The sequence below is a fragment of the Salmo salar genome, chromosome ssa15 (genome assembly GCF_905237065.1).
Source record: "Salmo salar chromosome ssa15, Ssal_v3.1, whole genome shotgun sequence".
In the NCBI taxonomy this organism is placed as follows: domain Eukaryota; kingdom Metazoa; phylum Chordata; class Actinopteri; order Salmoniformes; family Salmonidae; genus Salmo; species Salmo salar.
This window is the reverse complement of record NC_059456.1, coordinates 22515741-22540740: the sequence shown is the minus strand read 5'-3', so window position 1 is coordinate 22540740 and position 25000 is coordinate 22515741. Positions and strand designations below refer to the sequence as shown.

The window sequence follows — 25000 nt, the reverse complement described above, 5'->3', positions numbered from 1 at the left end:
TTGTATTGGATGTTCTATTAGATGTTGGATGTTCTATTAGATGTTCTATTGAATGTTCAATTAGATGTTCTATTGGATATTGGATGTTCTATTGGAAGTTATAATGGATGTCATATTGGATGTTGGATGTTTTATTAGATGCTCTATTGGATGTTCTATTTGATGTTGGATGTTCTATTAGATGTTCTATGGGATGTTCTATTGGATGTTGTATTTTCTATTGGATGTTCTATTGGATGTTCTATTAGATGTTCTATTGGATGTTCCATTGGATGTTCTATTGGATGTTGGATGTTCTATTGGATGTTCCATTGGATGTTCTATTGGATGTTCTATTGGATGTTCCATTGGATGTTCCATTGGATGTCCCATTGGATGTTCCATTGGATGTTCCATTGGATGTTCCATTGGATGTTCCATTAGATGTTCTATTAGATGTTCCATTGGATGTTCTTTTTGATGTTGGATGTTCTATTGGATTCAGAACCATTGACATTTTCCACATTAGTTACATTACAGCCTTATTCTAAAATTGATTAAATATTTTTTTGCTCATCAACCTACACACAATACCCCATAATGACAAAGCAAAAACTGGCTTTTAGAAATGTTTGCAAATGTATAACCAAAAAAACTGAAATATTACTCTCACATAAGTATTCATACCCTTTACTCAGTTCTTTGTTGAAGCATCTTTGGCAGCGATTACGACCTCGAGTCTTCTTGCGTGGGGGGCATAACTGCACAGCTATTTTCAGGTCTCTCCAGAGATGTTTGATCGGGTTCAAATCCGTGCTCTGGCCACTCAAGGACATTCAGAGACTTTTTCCAAAGCCACTCATGCGTTGTCTTGGCTGTGGCTGTGTCGTCGTTGTCCTGTTGGAAAGTGAATCTTTGCCCCAGTCTGAGGTCCTGAGCGCTCTGGAGTAGGTTTTCATCAAGTATCTTTCTGTACTTTGCTCCATTCATCTTTCGCTCAACCCTGACTTGTCTCCCAGTCCCTGCCGCTGAAAAACATCCGAACAGCATGATGCTGCCACCACCATGCTTCACCGTAGGGATGGTGCCAGGTTTCCTCCAGACATGACGCTTGGCATTCAGGCCAAAGAGTTCAATCTTGATTCCATCATACCAGAGAATCTTGTTTCTCATGGTCTGAGAGACTTTAGGTGCCTTTTGGCAAACTCCAAGTGGGTTGTCATGTGCCTTTTACTGAGGAGTGGCTTCCTTCTGGCAACTTTACCATGAAGGCCTGATTGGTGGAGTGCTGCAGAGATGGTTGTCCTTCTGGAAGGTTCTCCCATCTCCACAGAGGAACTTTGGATCTCTTTCAGAGTGACCATCGGGTTCTTGGTCTACTCTCTGACCAAGGCTCTTCTCCCCCGATTGCTCAGTTTTTCCGGACGGCCAGTCTTTGTGGTTCCAAACTTCTTACATTCAAAATTGATGGGGGCCACTATGTTCTTGGGGACCTTCAATGCTGCAGAAATGTTTTGGTACCATTCCCCAGATATGTTCGACACAATCCTGTCTGGGAGCTCTACGACAATGTCTGAATACTTATGCAAATAAGGTATTTCAGTTTTTTTTTTTTATACATTTGCAAAAAAAATCCCCCAAAACGTTTTTGCTTTGTCATTATGGGGTATTGTGATGACATTATGGGGTATTGTGATGTCATTATGGGGTATTGTGATGTCATTATGGGGTATTGTGATGTCATTATGGGGAATTGTGTATAGATTGATCAGGGGAAAAAATGTATTCAATCCATTTTAGAATAAGGCTGTAACGTAACAAAATATGAAAAAAGTCAAGTGGTCTGAATACTTTCTGAATGCACTGTATCAATTAGAAACCAGTTTTAATCATAATCAATGAATAATGATGACTATTTCTTCTCCTCCTCAGATTGTGTTTCTTAACAGCCAGTTGGACAGACACTGTATAAAGGTTTCAAAAGTCGCTGAGAGGTAGGTATGAGCAAAGCTCCACCATCTCACCTATAAAACATATCCTGTCATAAAGCACTTTGGCCTTGATAAATCAACACGTGTATATTTTATCAACCTGTATGGAATTCCAGAGCTCTGAATAGGAGAACCCCCCCCCCCCAAGTCATTTATTTTTCTGAGCCGCAATAAGAGCATAGACATGGAGTGATTCCTCCTGAAACTAGGACAAAAAAATACAATGATTTTGGGGGATTTTCACAAAATGTAATCCATAAAATGTTCCTTTAGAGAAGGGATTGTTGACATACATTTATATCTAAAAGCCTAATTGACAAATAATTGATCAAAGTTGGCATATTTGTGTCATTTTGGCCTTTTCCAGGCCTCCGCTAAGACTCCTTAATGTTTAATCTGTAGAAGCTGCAAAGCATAAATTGGTGTCATATTAAGCTTGCTCTGTAATATGAGCAGTATTTCGATAACAATTGTCTTATAATAATTTATGAATATTGAAAAATATTAACATGAATATTGAAAATCTAAAACGTTTGATTTGTCAAACAAAATATACAAAATATACTGCCTACATTATAACTGATATCTGACTGTAGTGCCTACATTATAACTGCTATCCGACTGTAGTGCCTATATTATAACTGATATCTGACTGTAGGGCCTACATTATAACTGCTATCCGACTGTAGGGCCTACAGTAGAACTGATATCTGACTGTAGTGCCTACAGTAGAACTGATATCTGACTGTAGGGCCTACAGTAGAACTGATATCTGACTGTAGGGCCTACAGTAGAACTGATATCTGACTGTAGGGCCTACAGTAGAACTGATATCTGACTGTAGTGCCTACAGTAGAACCCATATCTGACTGTAGGGCCTACAGTAGAACCCATATCTGACTGTAGGGCCTACAGTAGAACTGATATCTGACTGTAGGGCCTACAGTAGAACTGATATCTGACTGTAGGGCCTACAGTAGAACTGATATCTGACTGTAGGGCCTACATTATAACTGCTATCCGACTGTAGGGCCTACATTATAACTGCTATCCGACTGTAGTGCCTATATTATAACTGATATCTGACTGTAGGGCCTACATTATAACTGCTATCCGACTGTAGGGCCTACAGTAGAACTGATATCTGACTGTAGTGCCTACAGTAGAACTGATATCTGACTGTAGGGCCTACAGTAGAACTGATATCTGACTGTAGGGCCTACAGTAGAACTGATATCTGACTGTAGGGCCTACAGTAGAACTGATATCTGACTGTAGTGCCTACAGTAGAACCCATATCTGACTGTAGGGCCTACAGTAGAACCCATATCTGACTGTAGGGCCTACAGTAGAACTGATATCTGACTGTAGGGCCTACAGTAGAACTGATATCTGACTGTAGGGCCTACAGTAGAACTGATATCTGACTGTAGGGCCTACATTATAACTGCTATCCGACTGTAGGGCCTACAGTAGAAATGATATCTGACTCTAGTGCCTACAGTAGAACTGATATCTGACTGTAGGGCCTACATTATAACTGATATCTGACTGTAGTGCCTACAGTAGAACCCATATCTGACTGTAGGGCCTACAGTAGAACCCATATCTGACTGTAGGGCCTACAGTAGAACTGATATCTGACTGTAGGGCCTACAGTAGAACTGATATCTGACTGTAGGGCCTACAGTAGAACTGATATCTGACTGTAGGGCCTACATTATAACTGCTATCCGACTGTAGGGCCTACAGTAGAAATGATATCTGACTCTAGTGCCTACAGTAGAACTGATATCTGACTGTAGGGCCTACATTATAACTGATATCTGACTGTAGGGCCTACATTAGAACTGATATCTAACTGTAGGGCTTACAGTAGAACTGATATCTGACTGTAGGGCCTACAGTTAAACTGATATCTGACAGTAGGGCCTACATTATAACTGATATCTGACTGTAGTGCCTACATTATAACTGATATCCGACTGTAGGGCCTACATAATAACTGCTATCCGACTGTAGGGCCTACAGTAGAACTGATATCTGACTGTAGTGCCTACAGTAGAACTGATATCTGACTGTAGGGCCTACAGTAGCACTGATATCTGACTGTAGGGCCTACAGTTGAACTGATATCTGACTGTAGGGCCTACAGTAGAACTGATATCTGACTGTAGTGCCTACATTATAACTGATATCTGACTGTAGTGCCTACATTATAACTGATATCTGACAGTAGGGCCTACATTATAACTGATATCTGACTGTAGGGCCTACAGTAGAACTGATATCTGACTGTAGGGCCTACAGTTGAACTGATATCTGACTGTAGGGCCTACATTATAACTGATATCTGACTGTAGTGCCTACATTATAACATTATAACTGACTGTAGGGCCTACATTATCACTGCTATCCGACTGTAGGGCCTACAGTAGAACTGATATCTGACTGTAGTGCCTACAGTATAACTGATATCTGACTGTAGGGCCTACAGTAGAACTGATATCCGACTGTAGGGCCTACATTATAACTGCTATCCGACTGTAGGGCCTACAGTTGAACTGATATCTGACTGTAGTGCCTACATTATAACTGATATCTGACTTTAGGGCCTACATTATAACTGATATCTGACTGTAGGGCCTACAGTAGCACTGATATCTGACTGTAGGGCCTACAGTTGAACTGATATCTGACTGTAGGGCCTACATTATAACTGATATCTGACTGTAGTGCCTACATTATAATTGATATCTGACTGTAGGGCCTACATTATAACTGATATCTGACTGTAGGGCCTACAGTAGAACTGATATCTGACTGTAGGGCCTACAGTAGAACTGATATCTGACTGTAGGGCCTACAGTAGAACTGATATCTGACTGTAGTGCCTACAGTAGAACCCATATCTGACTGTAGGGCCTACAGTAGAACCCATATCTGACTGTAGGGCCTACAGTAGAACTGATATCTGACTGTAGGGCCTACAGTAGAACTGATATCTGACTGTAGGGCCTACAGTAGAACTGATATCTGACTGTAGGGCCTACATTATAACTGCTATCCGACTGTAGGGCCTACAGTAGAAATGATATCTGACTCTAGTGCCTACAGTAGAACTGATATCTGACTGTAGGGCCTACATTATAACTGATATCTGACTGTAGTGCCTACAGTAGAACCCATATCTGACTGTAGGGCCTACAGTAGAACCCATATCTGACTGTAGGGCCTACAGTAGAACTGATATCTGACTGTAGGGCCTACAGTAGAACTGATATCTGACTGTAGGGCCTACAGTAGAACTGATATCTGACTGTAGGGCCTACATTATAACTGCTATCCGACTGTAGGGCCTACAGTAGAAATGATATCTGACTCTAGTACCTACAGTAGAACTGATATCTGACTGTAGGGCCTACATTATAACTGATATCTGACTGTAGGGCCTACATTAGAACTGATATCTAACTGTAGGGCTTACAGTAGAACTGATATCTGACTGTAGGGCCTACAGTTAAACTGATATCTGACAGTAGGGCCTACATTATAACTGATATCTGACTGTAGTGCCTACATTATAACTGATATCCGACTGTAGGGACTACATAATAACTGCTATCCGACTGTAGGGCCTACAGTAGAACTGATATCTGACTGTAGTGCCTACAGTAGAACTGATATCTGACTGTAGGGCCTACAGTAGCACTGATATCTGACTGTAGGGTCTACAGTTGAACTGATATCTGACTGTAGGGCCTACAGTAGAACTGATATCTGACTGTAGTGCCTACATTATAACTGATATCTGACTGTAGTGCCTACATTATAACTGATATCTGACAGTAGGGCCTACATTATAACTGATATCTGACTGTAGGGCCTACAGTAGAACTGATATCTGACTGTAGGGCCTACAGTTGAACTGATATCTGACTGTAGGGCCTACATTATAACTGATATCTGACTGTAGTGCCTACATTATAACATTATAACTGACTGTAGGGCCTACATTATCACTGCTATCCGACTGTAGGGCCTACAGTAGAACTGATATCTGACTGTAGTGCCTACAGTATAACTGATATCTGACTGTAGGGCCTACAGTAGAACTGATATCCGACTGTAGGGCCTACATTATAACTGCTATCCGACTGTAGGGCCTACAGTTGAACTGATATCTGACTGTAGTGCCTACATTATAACTGATATCTGACTTTAGGGCCTACATTATAACTGATATCTGACTGTAGGGCCTACAGTAGCACTGATATCTGACTGTAGGGCCTACAGTTGAACTGATATCTGACTGTAGGGCCTACATTATAACTGATATCTGACTGTAGTGCCTACATTATAATTGATATCTGACTGTAGGGCCTACATTATAACTGATATCTGACTGTAGGGCCTACAGTAGAACTGATATCTGACTGTAGGGCCTACAGTAGAACTGATATCTGACTGTAGGGCCTACAGTAGAATTCATATCTGACTGTAGGGCCTACAGTAGAACTGATATCTGACTGTAGGGCCTACATTATAACTGCTATCTGACTGCAGGGCCTACAGTAGAACTGATATCTGACTGTAGGGCCTACATTATAACTGATATCTGACTGTAGGGCCTACAGTAGAACTGATATTTGACTGTAGGGCCTACAGTAGAACTGATATCTGACTGTAGGGCCTACATTATAACTGCTATCTGATTGTAGGGCATACATTATAACTGATATCTGACTGTAGGGCCTACATTATAACTGATATCTGACTGTAGGGCCTACATTATAACTGATATCCGACTGTAGTGCCTACATTATAACTGATATCTGACTGTAGTGCCTACATTATAACTGATATCTGACTGTAGTGCCGACATTATAACTGATATCCGACTGTAGGGCCTACGTCATAACTGCTATCCGACTGTAGGGCTTACAGTATAACTGATATCCGACTGTAGGGCCTACAGTAGAACTGATATCCGACTGTAGGGCCTACAGTAGAACTGATATCTGACTGTAGGGCTTACATTATAACTGATATCTGACTGTAGTGCCTACAGTAGAACTGATATCTGACTGGAGGGCCTACAGTAGAACTGATATCTGACTGTAGGGCCTACATTATAACTGATATCTGACTGTAGGGCCTGCGTTATAACTGCTATCTGACTGTAGGGCCTACGTTATAACTGATATCTGACAGGAGGGAACTACATTATAACTGATATCGGACTGTAGGGCCTACATTAGAACTGATATCCGACTGTAGTGCCTACATTATAACTGATATCTGACTGTAGTGCCTACATTATAACTGATATCTGACTGTAGTGCCTACATTATAACTGCTATCCGACTGTAGGGCCTACAGTAGAACTGATATCCGACTGTACGGCCTACAGTAGAACTGATATCCGACTGTAGGGCCTACAGTAGAACTGATATCCGACTGTAGGGCCTACAGTAGAACTGATATCTGACTGTATGGCCTACATTATAACTGATATCTGACTGTAGTGCTTACAGTAGTACTGATATCTGACTGTAGGGCCTACAGTTGAACTGATATCTGACTGTAGGGCCTATATTATAACTGATATCTGACTGTAGGGCCTACATTATAACTGATATCTGACTGTAGGGCCTACAGTAGAACTGATATTTGACTGTAGGGCCTACAGTAGAACTGATATCTGACTGTAGGGCCTACATTATAACTGATATCTGACTGTAGGGCCTGCATTATAACTGATATCTGACTGTAGGGCCTACATTATAACTGCTATCTGATTGTAGGGCCTACATTATAACTGCTATCTGACTGTAGGGCCTACATTATAACTGATATCTGACTGTAGGGCCTACATTATAACTGATATCCGACTGTAGTGCCTACATTATAACTGATATCTGACTGTAGTGCCTACATTATAACTGATATCTGACTGTAGTGCCTACATTATAACTGATATCTGACTGTAGTGCCTACATTATAACTGATATCCGACTGTAGGGCTTACAGTAGAACTGCTATCCGACTGTAGGGCTTACAGTAGAACTGATATCCGACTGTAGGGCCTACAGTAGAAATGATATCCGACTGTAGGGCCTACAGTAGAACTGATATCTGACTCTAGGGCCTACATTATAACTGATATCTGACTGTAGTGCCTGCAGTAGAACTGATATCTGACTGTAGGGCCTACAGTAGAACTGATATCTGACTGTAGGGCCTACATTATAACTGATATCTGACTGTAGGGCCTGCATTATAACTGCTATCTGATTGTAGGGCCTACGTTATAACTGATATCTGACTGTAGGGCCTACATTATAACTGATATCGGACTGTAGGGCCTACATTATAACTGATATCCGACTGTAGTGCCTACATTATAACTGATATCTGACTGTAGTGCCTACATTATAACTGATATCTGACTGTAGGGCCTACAGTAGAACTGATATCCGACTGTAGGGCCTACAGTAGAACTGATATCCGACTGTAGGGCCTACAGTAGAACTGATATCTGACTGTAGGGCCTACATTATAACTGATATCTGACTGTAGTGCCTACAGTAGAACTGATATCTGACTGTAGGGCCTACAGTTGAACTGATATCTGACTGTAGGGCCTATATTATAACTGATATCTGACTGTAGGGCCTACATTATAACTGATTTCTGACTCTAGGGCCTACATTATAACTGATATCCGACTGTAGGGCCTACATTATAATTGATATCTGACTGTAGGTTCTACAGTAGAACTGATATCAGACTGTAGGGCCTACAGTAGAACTGATATCTGACTGTAGGGCCTACAGTAGAACTGATATCTGACTGTAGGGCCTACAGTAGAACTGATATCCGACTGTAGGGCCTACAGTAGAACTGATATCCGACTGTAAGGCCTACAGTAGAACTGATATCTGACTGTAGGGCCTACATTATAACTGATATCTGACTGTAGTGCCTACAGTAGAACTGATATCTGACTGTAGGGCCTACAGTTGAACTGATATCTGACTGTAGGGCCTATATTATAACTGATATCTGACTGTAGGGCCTACAGTATAACAGAGATGTGACTGTAGGGCCTACATTATAACTGATATCCGACTGTAGGGCCTACATTATAACTGATATCTGACTGTAGGGCCTACATTATAACTGATATCCGACTGTAGGGCCTACATTATAACTGATATCTGACTGTAGTGCCTACAGTAGAACTGATATCTGACTGTAGGGCCCACAGTATAACTGATATCTGACTGTAGGGCCTACAGTAGAACTGATATCTGACTGTAGGGCCTACATTATAACTGATATCTGACTGTAGGGCCTGCATTATAACTGCTATCTGATTGTAGGGCCTACGTTATAACTGATATCTGACTGTAGGGCCTACATTATAACTGATATCTGACTGTAGGGCCTACATTATAACTGATATCCGACAGTAGTGCCTACATTATAACTGATATCTGACTGTAGTGCCTACATTATAACTGATATCTGACTGTAGTGCCTACATTATAACTGCTATCCGACTGTAGGGCCTACAGTAGAACTGATATCCGACTGTAGGGCCTACAGTAGAACTGATATCTGACTGTAGGGCCTACAGTAGAACTGATATCTGACTGTAGGGCCTACATTATAACTGATATCTGACTGTAGTGCCTACAGTAGAACTGATATCTGACTGTAGGGCCTACAGTTGAACTGATATCTGACTGTAGGGCCTATATTATAACTGATATCTGACTGTAGGGCCTACATTATAACTGATTTCTGACTCTAGGGCCTACATTATAACTGATATCCGACTGTAGGGCCTACATTATAATTGATATCTGACTGTAGGGCCTACAGTAGAACTGATATCAGACTGTAGGGCCTACAGTAGAACTGATATCTGACTGTAGGGCCTACAGTAGAACTGATATCTGACTGTAGGGCCTACAGTAGAACTGATATCCGACTGTAGGGCCTACAGTAGAACTGATATCTGACTGTAGGGCCTACAGTAGAACTGATATCTGACTGTAGGGCCTATATTATAACTGATATCTGACTGTAGGGCCTACATTATAACTGATATCTGACTGTAGGGCCTACATTATAACTGATATCCGACTGTAGGGCCTACATTATAACTGATATCTGACTGTAGGGCCTACATTATAACTGATATCCGACTGTAGGGCCTACATTATAACTGATATCTGACTGTAGGGCCTACAGTAGAACTGATATCTGACTGTAGGGCCCACAGTATAACTGATATCTGACTGTAGGGCCTACATTATAACTGATATCTGACTGTAGGGCCTACAGTAGAACTGATATTTGACTGTAGGGCCTACAGTAGAACTGCTATCTGACTGTAGGGCCTACAGTATAACTGATATCTGACTGTAGGGCCTGCATTATAACTGATATCTGACTGTAGGGCCTACATTATAACTGCTATCTGATTGTAGGGCCTACATTATAACTGATATCTGACTGTAGGGCCTACATTATAACTGATATCTGACTGTAGGGCCTACATTATAACTGATATCCGACTGTAGTGCCTACATTATAACTGATATCTGACTGTAGTGCCTACATTATAACTGATATCCGACTGTAGGGCCTACATTATAACTGCTATCCGACTGTAGGGCCTACAGTAGAACTGATATACGACTGTAGGGCCTACAGTAGAACTGATATCCGACTGTAGTGCCTACAGTAGAACTGATATCTGACTGTAGGGCCTACAGTAGAACTGATATCTGACTGTAGGGCCTACATTATAACTGATATCTGACTGTAGTGCCTACAGTAGAACTGATATCTGACTGTAGGGCCTACAGTTGAACTGATATCTGACTGTAGGGCCTATATTATAACTGATATCTGACTGTAGGGCCTACATTATAACTGATATCTGACTGTAGGGCCTACATTATAACTGATATCCGACTGTAGGGCCTACATTATAACTGATATCTGACTGTAGGGCCTACATTATAACTGATATCCGACTGTAGGGCCTACATTATAACTGATATCTGACTGTAGGGCCTACAGTAGAACTGATATCTGACTGTAGGGCCCACAGTATAACTGATATCTGACTGTAGGGCCTACATTATAACTGATATCTGACTGTAGTGCCTACATTATAACTGATATCCAACTGTAGGTCCAACAGTAGAACTGATATCTGACTGTAGGGCCTACATTATAACTGATATCTGACTGTAGGGCCTACAGTAGAACTGATATTTGACTGTAGGGCCTACAGTAGAACTGATATCTGACTGTAGGGCCTACATTATAACTGATATCTGACTGTAGGGCCTGCATTATAACTGATATCTGACTGTAGGGCCTACATTATAACTGCTATCTGATTGTAGGGCCTACATTATAACTGCTATCTGACTGTAGGGCCTACATTATAACTGATATCTGACTGTAGGGCCTACATTATAACTGATATCTGACTGTAGTGCCTACATTATAACTGATATCTGACTGTAGTGCCTACATTATAACTGATATCTGACTGTAGTGCCTACATTATAACTGATATCTGACTGTAGTGCCTACATTATAACTGATATCCGACTGTAGGGCTTACAGTAGAACTGCTATCCGACTGTAGGGCTTACAGTAGAACTGATATCCGACTGTAGGGCCTACAGTAGAAATGATATCCGACTGTAGGGCCTACAGTAGAACTGATATCTGACTGTAGGGCCTACATTATAACTGATATCTGACTGTAGTGCCTGCAGTAGAACTGATATCTGACTGTAGGGCCTACAGTAGAACTGATATCTGACTGTAGGGCCTACATTATAACTGATATCTGACTGTAGGGCCTGCATTATAACTGCTATCTGATTGTAGGGCCTACGTTATAACTGATATCTGACTGTAGGGCCTACATTATAACTGATATCGGACTGTAGGGCCTACATTATAACTGATATCCGACTGTAGTGCCTACATTATAACTGATATCTGACTGTAGTGCCTACATTATAACTGATATCTGACTGTAGTGCCTACAATATAACTGCTATCTGACTGTAGGGCCTACAGTAGAACTGATATCCGACTGTATGGCCTACAGTAGAACTGATATCCGACTGTAGGGCCTACAGTAGAACTGATATCTGACTGTAGGGCCTACATTATAACTGATATCTGACTGTAGTGCCTACAGTAGAACTGATATCTGACTGTAGGGCCTACAGTTGAACTGATATCTGACTGTAGGGCCTATATTTTAACTGATATCTGACTTTAGGGCCTACATTATAACTGATTTCTGACTCTAGGGCCTACATTATAACTGATATCCGACTGTAGGGCCTACATTATAATTGATATCTGACTGTAGGTTCTACAGTAGAACTGATATCAGACTGTAGGGCCTACAGTAGAACTGATATCTGACTGTAGGGCCTACAGTAGAACTGATATCTGACTGTAGGGCCTACAGTAGAACTGATATCCGACTGTAGGGCCTACAGTAGAACTGATATCCGACTGTAAGGCCTACAGTAGAACTGATATCTGACTGTAGGGCCTACATTATAACTGATATCTGACTGTAGTGCCTACAGTAGAACTGATATCTGACTGTAGGGCCTACAGTTGAACTGATATCTGACTGTAGGGCCTATATTATAACTGATATCTGACTGTAGGGCCTACATTATAACTGATATTTGACTGTAGGGCCTACATTATAACTGATATCCGACTGTAGGGCCTACATTATAACTGATATCTGACTGTAGGGCCTACATTATAACTGATATCCGACTGTAGGGCCTACATTATAACTGATATCTGACTGTAGGGCCTACAGTAGAACTGATATCTGACTGTAGGGCCCACAGTATAACTGATATCTGACTGTAGGGCCTACAGTAGAACTGATATCTGACTGTAGGGCCTACATTATAACTGATATCTGACTGTAGGGCCTGCATTATAACTGCTATCTGATTGTAGGGCCTACGTTATAACTGATATCTGACTGTAGGGCCTACATTATAACTGATATCTGACTGTAGGGCCTACATTATAACTGATATCCGACAGTAGTGCCTACATTATAACTGATATCTGACTGTAGTGCCTATATTATAACTGATATCTGACTGTAGTGCCTACATTATAACTGCTATCCGACTGTAGGGCCTACAGTAGAACTGATATCCGACTGTAGGGCCTACAGTAGAACTGATATCTGACTGTAGGGCCTACAGTAGAACTGATATCTGACTGTAGGGCCTACATTATAACTGATATCTGACTGTAGTGCCTACAGTAGAACTGATATCTGACTGTAGGGCCTACAGTTGAACTGATATATGACTGTAGGGCCTATATTATAACTGATATCTGACTGTAGGGCCTACATTATAACTGATTTCTGACTCTAGGGCCTACATTATAACTGATATCCGACTGTAGGGCCTACATTATAATTGATATCTGACTGTAGGGCCTACAGTAGAACTGATATCAGACTGTAGGGCCTACAGTAGAACTGATATCTGACTGTAGGGCCTACAGTAGAACTGATATCTGACTGTAGGGCCTACAGTAGAACTGATATCCGTCTGTAGGGCCTACAGTAGAACTGATATCCGACTGTAGGGCCTACAGTAGAACTGATATCTGACTGTAGGGCCTATATTATAACTGATATCTGACAGTAGGGCCTACATTATAACTGATATCTGACTGTAGGGCCTACATTATAACTGATATCCGACTGTAGGGCCTACATTATAACTGATATCTGACTGTAGGGCCTACATTATAACTGATATCCGACTGTAGGGCCTACATTATAACTGATATCTGACTGTAGGGCCTACAGTAGAACTGATATCTGACTGTAGGGCCCACAGTATAACTGATATCTGACTGTAGGGCCTACATTATAACTGATATCTGACTGTAGTGCCTACATTATAACTGATATCCAACTGTAGGTCCAACAGTAGAACTGATATCTGACTGTAGGGCCTACATTATAACTGATATCTGACTGTAGGGCCTACAGTAGAACTGATATTTGACTGTAGGGCCTACAGTAGAACTGCTATCTGACTGTAGGGTCTACAGTATAACTGATATCTGACTGTAGGGCCTGCATTATAACTGATATCTGACTGTAGGGCCTACATTATAACTGCTATCTGATTGTAGGGCCTACATTATAACTGATATCTGACTGTAGGGCCTACATTATAACTGATATCTGACTGTAGGGCCTACATTATAACTGATATCCGACTGTAGGGCCTACATTATAACTGATATCTGACTGTAGTGCCTACATTATAACTGATATCCCACTGTAGTGCCTACATTATAACTGATATCCCACTGTAGGGCCTACATTATAACTGCTATCCGACTGTAGGGCCTACAGTAGAACTGATATCCGACTGTAGGGCCTACAGTAGAACTGATATCCGACTGTAGTGCCTACAGTAGAACTGATATCTGACTGTAGGGCCTACAGTAGAACTGATATCTGACTGTAGGGCCTACATTATAACTGATATCTGACTGTAGTGCCTACAGTAGAACTGATATCTGACTGTAGGGCCTATATTATAACTGATATCTGACTGTAGGGCCTACATTATAACTGATATCCGACTGTAGGGCCTACATTATAACTGATATCTGACTGTAGGGCCTACATTATAACTGATATCCGACTGTAGGGCCTACATTATAACTGATATCTGACTGTAGGGCCTACAGTAGAACTGATATCTGACTGTAGGGCCCACAGTATAACTGATATCTGACTGTAGGGCCTACATTATAACTGATATCTGACTGTAGTGCCTACATTATAACTGATATCCAACTGTAGGTCCAACAGTAGAACTGATATCTGACTGTAGGGCCTACATTATAACTGATATCTGACTGTAGGGCCTACAGTAGAACTGATATTTGACTGTACGGCCTACAGTAGAACTGCAATCTGACTGTAGGGCCTACAGTAGAACTGCTATCTGACTGTAGGGCCTACATTATAACTGATATCTGACTGTAGGGCCTACATTATAACCGATATCTGACTGTAGGGCCTACATTATAACTGATATCCGACTGTAGTGCCTACATTATAACTGATATCTGACTGTAGTGCCTACATTATAACTGATATCCGACTGTAGTGCCTACATTATAACTGATATCCGACTGTAGGGCCTACATTAGAACTGATATCTGACTGTAGGGCCTACAGTAGAACTGATATCTGACTGTAGGGCCTACATTATAACTGATATCTGACTGTAGGGCCTGCATTATAACTGCTATCTGATTGTAGGGCCTACGTTATAACTGATATCTGACTGTAGGGCCTACATTATAACTGATATCTGACTGTAGGGCCTACATTATAACTGATATCCGACTGTAGTGCCTACATTATAACTGATATCTGACTGTAGTGCCTACATTATAACTGCTATCCGACTGTAGGGCCTACAGTAGAACTGATATCCGACTGTAGGGCCTACAGGAGAACTGATATCTGACTGTAGGGCCTACAGTAGAACTGATATCTGACTGTAGGGCCTACATTATAACTGATATCTGACTGTAGTGCCTGCAGTAGAACTGATATCTGACTGTAGGGCCTACAGTTGAACTGATATCTGACTGTAGGGCCTATATTATAACTGATATCTGACTGTAGTGCCTACATTATAACTGATTTCTGACTCTAGGGCCTACATTATAACTGATATCCGACTGTAGGGCCTACATTATAATTGATATCTGACTGTAGGGCCTACAGTAGAACTGATATCAGACTGTAGGGCCTACAGTAGAACTGATATCTGACTGTAGGGCCTACAGTAGAACTGATATCTGACTGTAGGGCCTACAGTAGAACTGATATCCGACTGTAGGGCCTACAGTAGAACTGATATCCGACTGTAGGGCCTACAGTAGAACTGATATCTGACTGTAGGGTCTACATTATAACTGATATCTGACTGTTTTGCCTACAGTAGAACTGATATCTGACTGTAGGGCCTACAGTTGAACTGATATCTGACTGTAGGGCCTATATTATAACTGATATCTGACTGTAGGGCCTACATTATAACTGATATCTGACTGTAGGGCCTACATTATAACTGATATCCGACTGTAGGGCCTACATTATAACTGATATCTGACTGTAGGGCCTACATTATAACTGATATCCGACTGTAGGGCCTACATTATAACTGATATCTGACTGTAGGGCCTACAGTAGAACTGATATCTGACTGTAGGGCCCACAGTATAACTGATATCTGACTGTAGGGCCTACATTATAACTGATATCTGACTGTAGTGCCTACATTATAACTGATATCTGACTGTAGGGCCTACAGTAGAACTGATATTTGACTGTAGGGCCTACAGTAGAACTGCTATCTGACTGTAGGGCCTACAGTATAACTGATATCTGACTGTAGGGCCTGCATTATAACTGATATCTGACTGTAGGGCCTACATTATAACTGATATCTGACTGTAGGGGCTACATTATAACTGCTATCTGATTGTAGGGCCTACATTATAACTGATATCTGACTGTAGGGCCTACATTATAACTGATATCTGACTGTAGTGCCTACATTATAACTGATATCCAACTGTAGGTCCAACAGTAGAACTGATATCTGACTGTAGGGCCTACATTATAACTGATATCTGACTGTAGGGCCTACAGTAGAACTGATATTTGACTGTACGGCCTACAGTAGAACTGCAATCTGACTGTAGGGCCTACAGTAGAACTGCTATCTGACTGTAGGGCCTACATTATAACTGATATCTGACTGTAGGGCCTACATTATAACCGATATCTGACTGTAGGGCCTACATTATAACTGATATCCGACTGTAGTGCCTACATTATAACTGATATCTGACTGTAGTGCCTACATTATAACTGATATCCGACTGTAGTGCCTACATTATAACTGATATCCGACTGTAGGGCCTACATTAGAACTGATATCTGACTGTAGGGCCTACAGTAGAACTGATATCTGACTGTAGGGCCTACATTATAACTGATATCTGACTGTAGGGCCTGCATTATAACTGCTATCTGATTGTAGGGCCTACGTTATAACTGATATCTGACTGTAGGGCCTACATTATAACTGATATCTGACTGTAGGGCCTACATTATAACTGATATCCGACTGTAGGGCCTACATTATAACTGATATCTGACTGTAGTGCCTGCAGTAGAACTGATATCTGACTGTAGGGCCTACAGTTGAACTGATATCTGACTGTAGGGCCTATATTATAACTGATATCTGACTGTAGTGCCTACATTATATATGATTTCTGACTCTAGGGCCTACATTATAACTGATATCCGACTGTAGGGCCTACATTATAATTGATATCTGACTGTAGGGCCTACAGTAGAACTGATATCAGACTGTAGGGCCTACAGTAGAACTGATATCTGACTGTAGGGCCTACAGTAGAACTGATATCTGACTGTAGGGCCTACAGTAGAACTGATATCCGACTGTAGGGCCTACAGTAGAACTGATATCCGACTGTAGGGCCTACAGTAGAACTGATATCTGACTGTAGGGTCTACATTATAACTGATATCTGACTGTAGTGCCTACAGTAGAACTGATATCTGACTGTAGGGCCTACAGTTGAACTGATATCTGACTGTAGGGCCTATATTATAACTGATATCTGACTGTAGGGCCTACATTATAACTGATATCTGACTGTAGGGCCTACATTATAACTGATATCCGACTGTAGGGCCTACATTATAACTGATATCTGACTGTAGGGCCTACATTATAACTGATATCCGACTGTAGGGCCTACATTATAACTGATATCTGACTGTAGGGCCTACAGTAGAACTGATATCTGACTGTAGGGCCCACAGTATAACTGATATCTGACTGTAGGGCCTACATTATAACTGATATCTGACTGTAGTGCCTACATTATAACTGATATCTGACTGTAGGGCCTACAGTAGAACTGATATTTGACTGTAGGGCCTACAGTAGAACTGCTATCTGACTGTAGGGCCTACAGTATAACTGATATCTGACTGTAGGGCCTGCATTATAACTGATATCTGACTGTAGGGCCTACATTATAACTGATATCTGACTGTAGGGGCTACAGTAGAACTGATATTTGACTGTACGGCCTACAGTAGAACTGCAATCTGACTGTAGGGCCTACAGTAGAACTGCTATCTGACTGTAGGGCCTACATTATAACTGATATCTGACTGTAGGGCCTACATTATAACCGATATCTGACTGTAGGGCCTACATTATAACTGATATCCGACTGTAGTGCCTACATTATAACTGATATCTGACTGTAGTGCCTACATTATAACTGATATCCGACTGTAGTGCCTACATTATAACTGATATCCGACTGTAGGGCCTACATTAGAACTGATATCTGACTGTAGGGCCTACAGTAGAACTGATATCTGACTGTAGGGCCTACATTATAACTGATATCTGACTGTAGGGCCTGCATTATAACTGCTATCTGATTGTAGGGCCTACGTTATAACTGATATCTGACTGTAGGGCCTACATTATAACTGATATCCGACTGTAGTGCCTACATTATAACTGATATCTGACTGTAGGGCCTACATTATAACCGATATCTGACTGTAGGGCCTACATTATAACTGATATCCGACTGTAGTGCCTACATTATAACTGATATCTGACTGTAGTGCCTACATTATAACTGATATCCGACTGTAGTGCCTACATTATAACTGATATCCGACTGTAGGGCCTACATTAGAACTGATATCTGACTGTAGGGCCTACAGTAGAACTGATATCTGACTGTAGGGCCTACATTATAACTTATATCTGACTGTAGGGCCTGCTTTATAACTGCTATCTGATTGTAGGGCCTACGTTATAACTGATATCTGACTGTAGGGCCTACATTATAACTGATATCTGACTGTAGGGCCTACATTATAACTGATATCCGACTGTAGTGCCTACATTATAACTGATATCTGACTGTAGTGCCTACATTATAACTGCTATCCGACTGTAGGGCCTACAGTAGAACTGATATCCGACTGTAGGGCCTACAGTAGAACTGATATCTGACTGTAGGGCCTACAGTAGAACTGATATCTGACTGTAGGGCCTACATTATAACTGATATCTGACTGTAGTGCCTGCAGTAGAACTGATATCTGACTGTAGGGCCTACAGTTGAACTGATATCTGACTGTAGGGCCTATATTATAACTGATATCTGACTGTAGTGCCTACATTATAACTGATTTCTGACTCTAGGGCCTACATTATAACTGATATCCGACTGTAGGGCCTACATTATAATTGATATCTGACTGTAGGGCCTACAGTAGAACTGATATCAGACTGTAGGGCCTACAGTAGAACTGATATCTGACTGTAGGGCCTACAGTAGAACTGATATCTGACTGTAGGGCCTACAGTAGAACTGATATCCGACTGTAGGGCCTACAGTAGAACTGATATCCGACTGTAGGGCCTACAGTAGAACTGATATCTGACTGTAGGGTCTACATTATAACTGATATCTGACTGTAGTGCCTACAGTAGAACTGATATCTGACTGTAGGGCCTACAGTTGAACTGATATCTGACTGTAGGGCCTATATTATAACTGATATCTGACTGTAGGGCCTACATTATAACTGATATCTGACTGTAGGGCCTACATTATAACTGATATCCGACTGTAGGTCCTACATTATAACTGATATCTGACTGTAGGGCCTACATTATAACTGATATCCGACTGTAGGGCCTACATTATAACTGATATCTGACTGTAGGGCCTACAGTAGAACTGATATCTGACTGTAGGGCCCACAGTATAACTGATATCTGACTGTAGGGCCTACATTATAACTGATATCTGACTGTAGTGCCTACATTATAACTGATATCTGACTGTAGGGCCTACAGTAGAACTGATATTTGACTGTAGGGCCTACAGTAGAACTGCTATCTGACTGTAGGGCCTACAGTATAACTGATATCTGACTGTAGGGCCTGCATTATAACTGATATCTGACTGTAGGGCCTACATTATAACTGATATCTGACTGTAGGGGCTACATTATAACTGCTATCTGATTGTAGGGCCTACATTATAACTGATATCTGACTGTAGGGCCTACATTATAACTGATATCTGACTGTAGGGCCTACATTATAACTGATATCCGACTGTAGTGCCTATATTATAACTGATATCTGACTGTAGTGCCTACATTATAACTGATATCCGACTGTAGTGCCTACATTATAACTGCTATCCTACTGTAGGGCCTACATTATATCTGCTATCCGACTGTAGGGCCTACAGTAGAACTGATATCCGACTGTAGTGCCTACAGTAGAACTGATATCTGACTGTAGGGCCTACAGTTGAACTGATATCTGACTGTAGGGCCTATATTATAACTGATATCTGACTGTAGGGCCTACATTATAACTGATATCTGACTGTAGGGCCTACATTATAACTAATATCTGACTGTAGTGCCTACATTATAACTGATATCCGACTGTAGGGCCTACATTATAACTGATATCTGACTGTAGGGCCTACAGTAGACCTGATATCTGACTGTAGGGCCTACAGTAGAACTGATATCTGACTGTAGGGCCCACAGTAGAACTGATATCTGACTGTAGGGCCTACATTAGAACTGATATCTGACTGTAGGGCCTACAGTAGAACTGATATCTGACTGTAGGGCCTATAGTAGAACTGATATCTGACTGTAGGTTCTACATTATAACTGATATCTTACTGTAGTGCCTGCAGTATAACTGATATCTGACTGTAGGGCCTACATTATAACTGATATCTGACTGTAGTGCCTACAGTATAACTGATATCTGACCGTAGGGCCTATATTATAACTGATATCTGACTGTAGGGCCTATATTATAACTGATATCTGACTGTAGGGCCTACAGTAGAACTGATATCTGACTGTAGTGCCTACATTATAACTGATATCCGACTGTAGGGCCTACAGTAGAACTGATATCTGACTGTAGGGCCTACAGTAGAACTGATATCTGACTGTAGGGTCTACAGTAGAACTGATATCTGACTGTAGGGCCTACAGTTGATCTGATATCTGACTGTAGTGCCTACATTATAACTGATATCTGACTGTAGTGCCTACATTGTAACTGATATCCGACTGTAGGGCCTACAGTAGAACTGATATCTGACTGTAGGGCCTACATTATAACTGATATCTGACTGTAGTGCCTACAGTAGAACTGATATCTGACTGTAGGGCCTACAGTAGAACTGATATTTGACTGTAGGGCCTACATTATAACTGATATCTGACTGTAGTGCCTACAGTAGAACTGATATCTGACTGTAGGGCCTACAGTTGAACTGATATCTGACTGTAGGGCCTATATTATAACTGATATCCGACTGTAGTTCCTACATTATAACTGATATCTGACTGTAGGGCCTACAGTAGAACTGATATCTGACTGTAGGGCCTACAGTAGAACTGATATCTGACTGTAGGGCCTACTGTTGAACTGATATCTGACTGATCATGTGTCATTCTTCCATTCCGTCCATCCTCTGTCTTTTGTATGTTGTGTTGCTTTCAGTCTGATGACCTACACTGAGCAGTACCAGGAGTATGACCCGTTTGTGGTGTCACCAGAACCCTCCAATCCCTGGACCAGTGACGACCTCTCATTCTGGGACCTAGAGGCCAGGTAAGAACCACAACCCTATGTTCTCCAATCGGTGGACTGGTATATATCTGTGACTTCCCTGTATGATACATACTTGTCTCTGGTCTCTGTCTCTCCCACAAACACCCCATTCATGGCTTTTCAACTAACTAATCCACCTAGCCACTTCAGCTGCAAAATCACCTTCAGTGACAGAGAGGAACATGATGGGCAATGACAACTTATTATCGTTATTATTCATTATTAAAGGATGAAATCAAAGTGCCAATAATCAAAGTGTCTTAAGCCTCGTTTATACCTGGTTCTAACATGTGTCCTTTGTCCTGATCTTATCCACATTCTGATTGTGCCTCACACTGTAGCCGTTAGTACACACGGTAGTAAAAGTTTGTCTGTTGTCCGTCCATTATGTCCGTATTGTGACCAGATTTCCTGGTGTCTCTCTGTCTGCAGATTATTTGACAGATTATTCTTTCAAAAAAATAATATGACTGTATTTATTTTGAAGATAATTATTTATGCCATATGTCAATGGTGCCAGTGGTTTTAGAGGCCAGTATCAATGATGATTTAAATGATTTGATCACCCAGAGCTGTTTACACTTGATTGATATCCAGATACAAATCCATAGCCCCATTTAACCTGGTGCTAACATGGGTCCTTTGTCCTGATCGGGTTTACAGTGAGACACTCTGATTATTCCCAGAAATGTGTCTACACATGGTATTAAAATATGTCTGCCGTGTCTGCATTGTGATCAGATTTGTTGGTCCTTTCCTTTATGCAAATAATTTCACGGCTGTTCTTTCAAAATATTACGTATATATTTATTGTAAGACACAGATTGACGTAATCAGTCAATTGTGCCAGCCTGTCAATGATTTTAAAGGGCAGAATGAAGATTTAAATGGTGTCTCTGTCCAGATCTGTCTACACAATGTGTGTCTGACTACCTCCAGAGGTGGGCAAGATGATCTGATCACAATGAGTTTTTAGTCTCCTACACCCGTCTAAAAATGTGGTCACAATCAGAATGTGGACAAGATCGGGACGCATGTTAGAACCAGGTATAAACGGGACTTTAGATAATCGTCCTTAAAGTCTGAACGATCTGAACAAAGGGCAATGACATCTCCTAATGTCCTACACCACTATCAGATCCAGATATGAAAGATATTTCACGGTGGACGAGGCCGTTGCTGAGCACAGTGTGTAGTTCTTCTGTAACTCTTCTGGTCTCTTTAACTTATTTAGAGATGAATCAACCCAGACATATAATCATTGAGCCTAATGTAGCGTCATAACCTTTATAAATTGATTAATTACATTACAGGTTTAGAGGGAAATGTCCTGCAGTGATTTAAATGATAAGGTGTCATGTGAACGCTGCCATTACAGTATTATGCTGCCAATGTTTCTCCTTCGCTGTCACCGCTTGTCCAACATGTGGTGTTTGAGGCTGTCTGAGATCACAGTATATATTTGTTCTGCCTATCTATTATTTTTATATTTTTAATATCTTGCTCCTTTCATGAATTCAAACTGTTTTTCCCTCCTCTCTCCTCCTCGTTATTTCCTGTCCTACTCTCTCCTCCTCGTTATTTCCTGTCCTACTCGCTCCTCCTCTATCTCCCCCCCTTTAGTAAGGACCCCAGTCAACAGAGAGTGAGGAAGTGGGGATTTTCTCTAGATGAAGCTCTGAAGGATCCGGCAGGTCGCGACCAGTTCCTCAAGTTCCTGGAATCAGAGTTCAGCTCAGAGAACCTACAGTGAGTCACACACTTCCTCTCCTCCTTTCCTTTCCTCTCTCCTCATTTGTTCTGGATTCAGCTCAGAAAATCTACAGTGAGTCACACACACTTCCTCTCCTTTCCTTCTTTCATTCACCCATCCTTTTATCTCATCCTTTCCTTATTTCTTCTCATCAGATCCCTTCATCCCATCCCTCCATTTTTCCTCCCTTCCCTTCTTCCTCTCTTACCGTCATCCCTTCTTTCTCTCCCATCACCTGATCTCTTAGCTCCATCCCATCCCTCCATTCTTTTCTTTCCCTATTTCCTCTTACCTCCTCCAATCATCCCCTACCTATAATATTTTCCCCTCGTACTCTTCCCTTAACCTTCCCTTCATCTTTTACCTCTCTTTCAGACAATTGTCAATAAGAATCGGTTCTTAATTGACTCGCCTGGATAAATAAAAGGTTAAATTAAAATAAATGAAAAATCAACAAGTCCTTCCCATCTGTTCGGAAGTCACCTGGACTAGCTCTCCTCTGATAGCACTGACCCTCCAGCACCCACCATGACCATCTACTGGTCCCCTTTAGGCCTCTCTTCAGGGGGGTCAGGAGCGCTGTCAGCCCCCTTTAGGCCTCTCTTCAGGGGGGTCAGGAGCGCTGTCAGTCCCCTTTAGGCCTCTCTTCAGGGGGGTCAGGAATGCTGTCAGCCCCCTTTAGGCCTCTCTTCAGGGGGGTCAGGAGGGCTGTCAGTCCCCTTTAGGCCTCTCTTCAGGGGGGTCAGGAATGCTGTCAGTTCCCTTTAGGCCTCTCTTCAGGGGGTCAGGAGCGCTGTCATCCCCCTTTAGGCCTCTCTTCAGGGGGGTCAGGAATGTTGTCAGTTCCCTTTAGGCCTCTCTTCAGGGGGTCAGGAGCGCTGTCAGCCCCCTTTAGGCCTCTCTTCAGGGGGGTCAGGAGTGCTGTCAGCCCCCTTTAGGCCTCTCTTCAGAGGGGTCAGGAGCGCTGTCAGCCCCCTTTAGGCCTCTCTTCAGGGGGGTCAGGAGCGCTGTCAGTCCCCTTTAGGCCTCTCTTCAGGGGGGTCAGGAGCGCTGTCAGTCCCCTTTAGGCCTCTCTTCAGGGGGTCAGGAGCACTGTCAGCGTGCGTGCTTGTGTGCATCTCTGAAGGTATGTTCTGATGAGGGGCTCTACTAAAGGATAACAGAGTCTCGGAGTGGACTAGACTGATAGTAGATCACACACACACACCCTTCTCTCTGTCCAGCCCTCAGCTGCCAAACACTCTCCATACCTCCACTAACTCACCATAGCTCTCTGTCTCTCTCTCTCTCTCTCTCTCTCTCTCTCTCTCTCTGTGTCTCTCTCTCTCCCCTCTGTCTCTCTCTCTCTCTGTCTCTCTCTCTGTCTGTCTCTCTGTCTCTCT

The 25000-nt window shown here is 41.9% G+C and overlaps 1 protein-coding gene across 1 annotated transcript in view; it reads left to right on the top strand.

Annotated features, from left to right (window-relative positions):
- LOC106571069 (regulator of G-protein signaling 6) overlaps positions 1-25000 on the top strand; it is a 119963-nt gene that overhangs the window by 87466 nt on the left and 7497 nt on the right. Inside the window, exons 11-13 of the mRNA XM_045695553.1 lie at positions 1912-1973; positions 21755-21865; positions 23489-23614. Of these exons, the coding sequence (XP_045551509.1) occupies positions 1912-1973; positions 21755-21865; positions 23489-23614 (299 nt within the window). The remainder of the gene's footprint in view (positions 1-1911; positions 1974-21754; positions 21866-23488; positions 23615-25000) is intronic.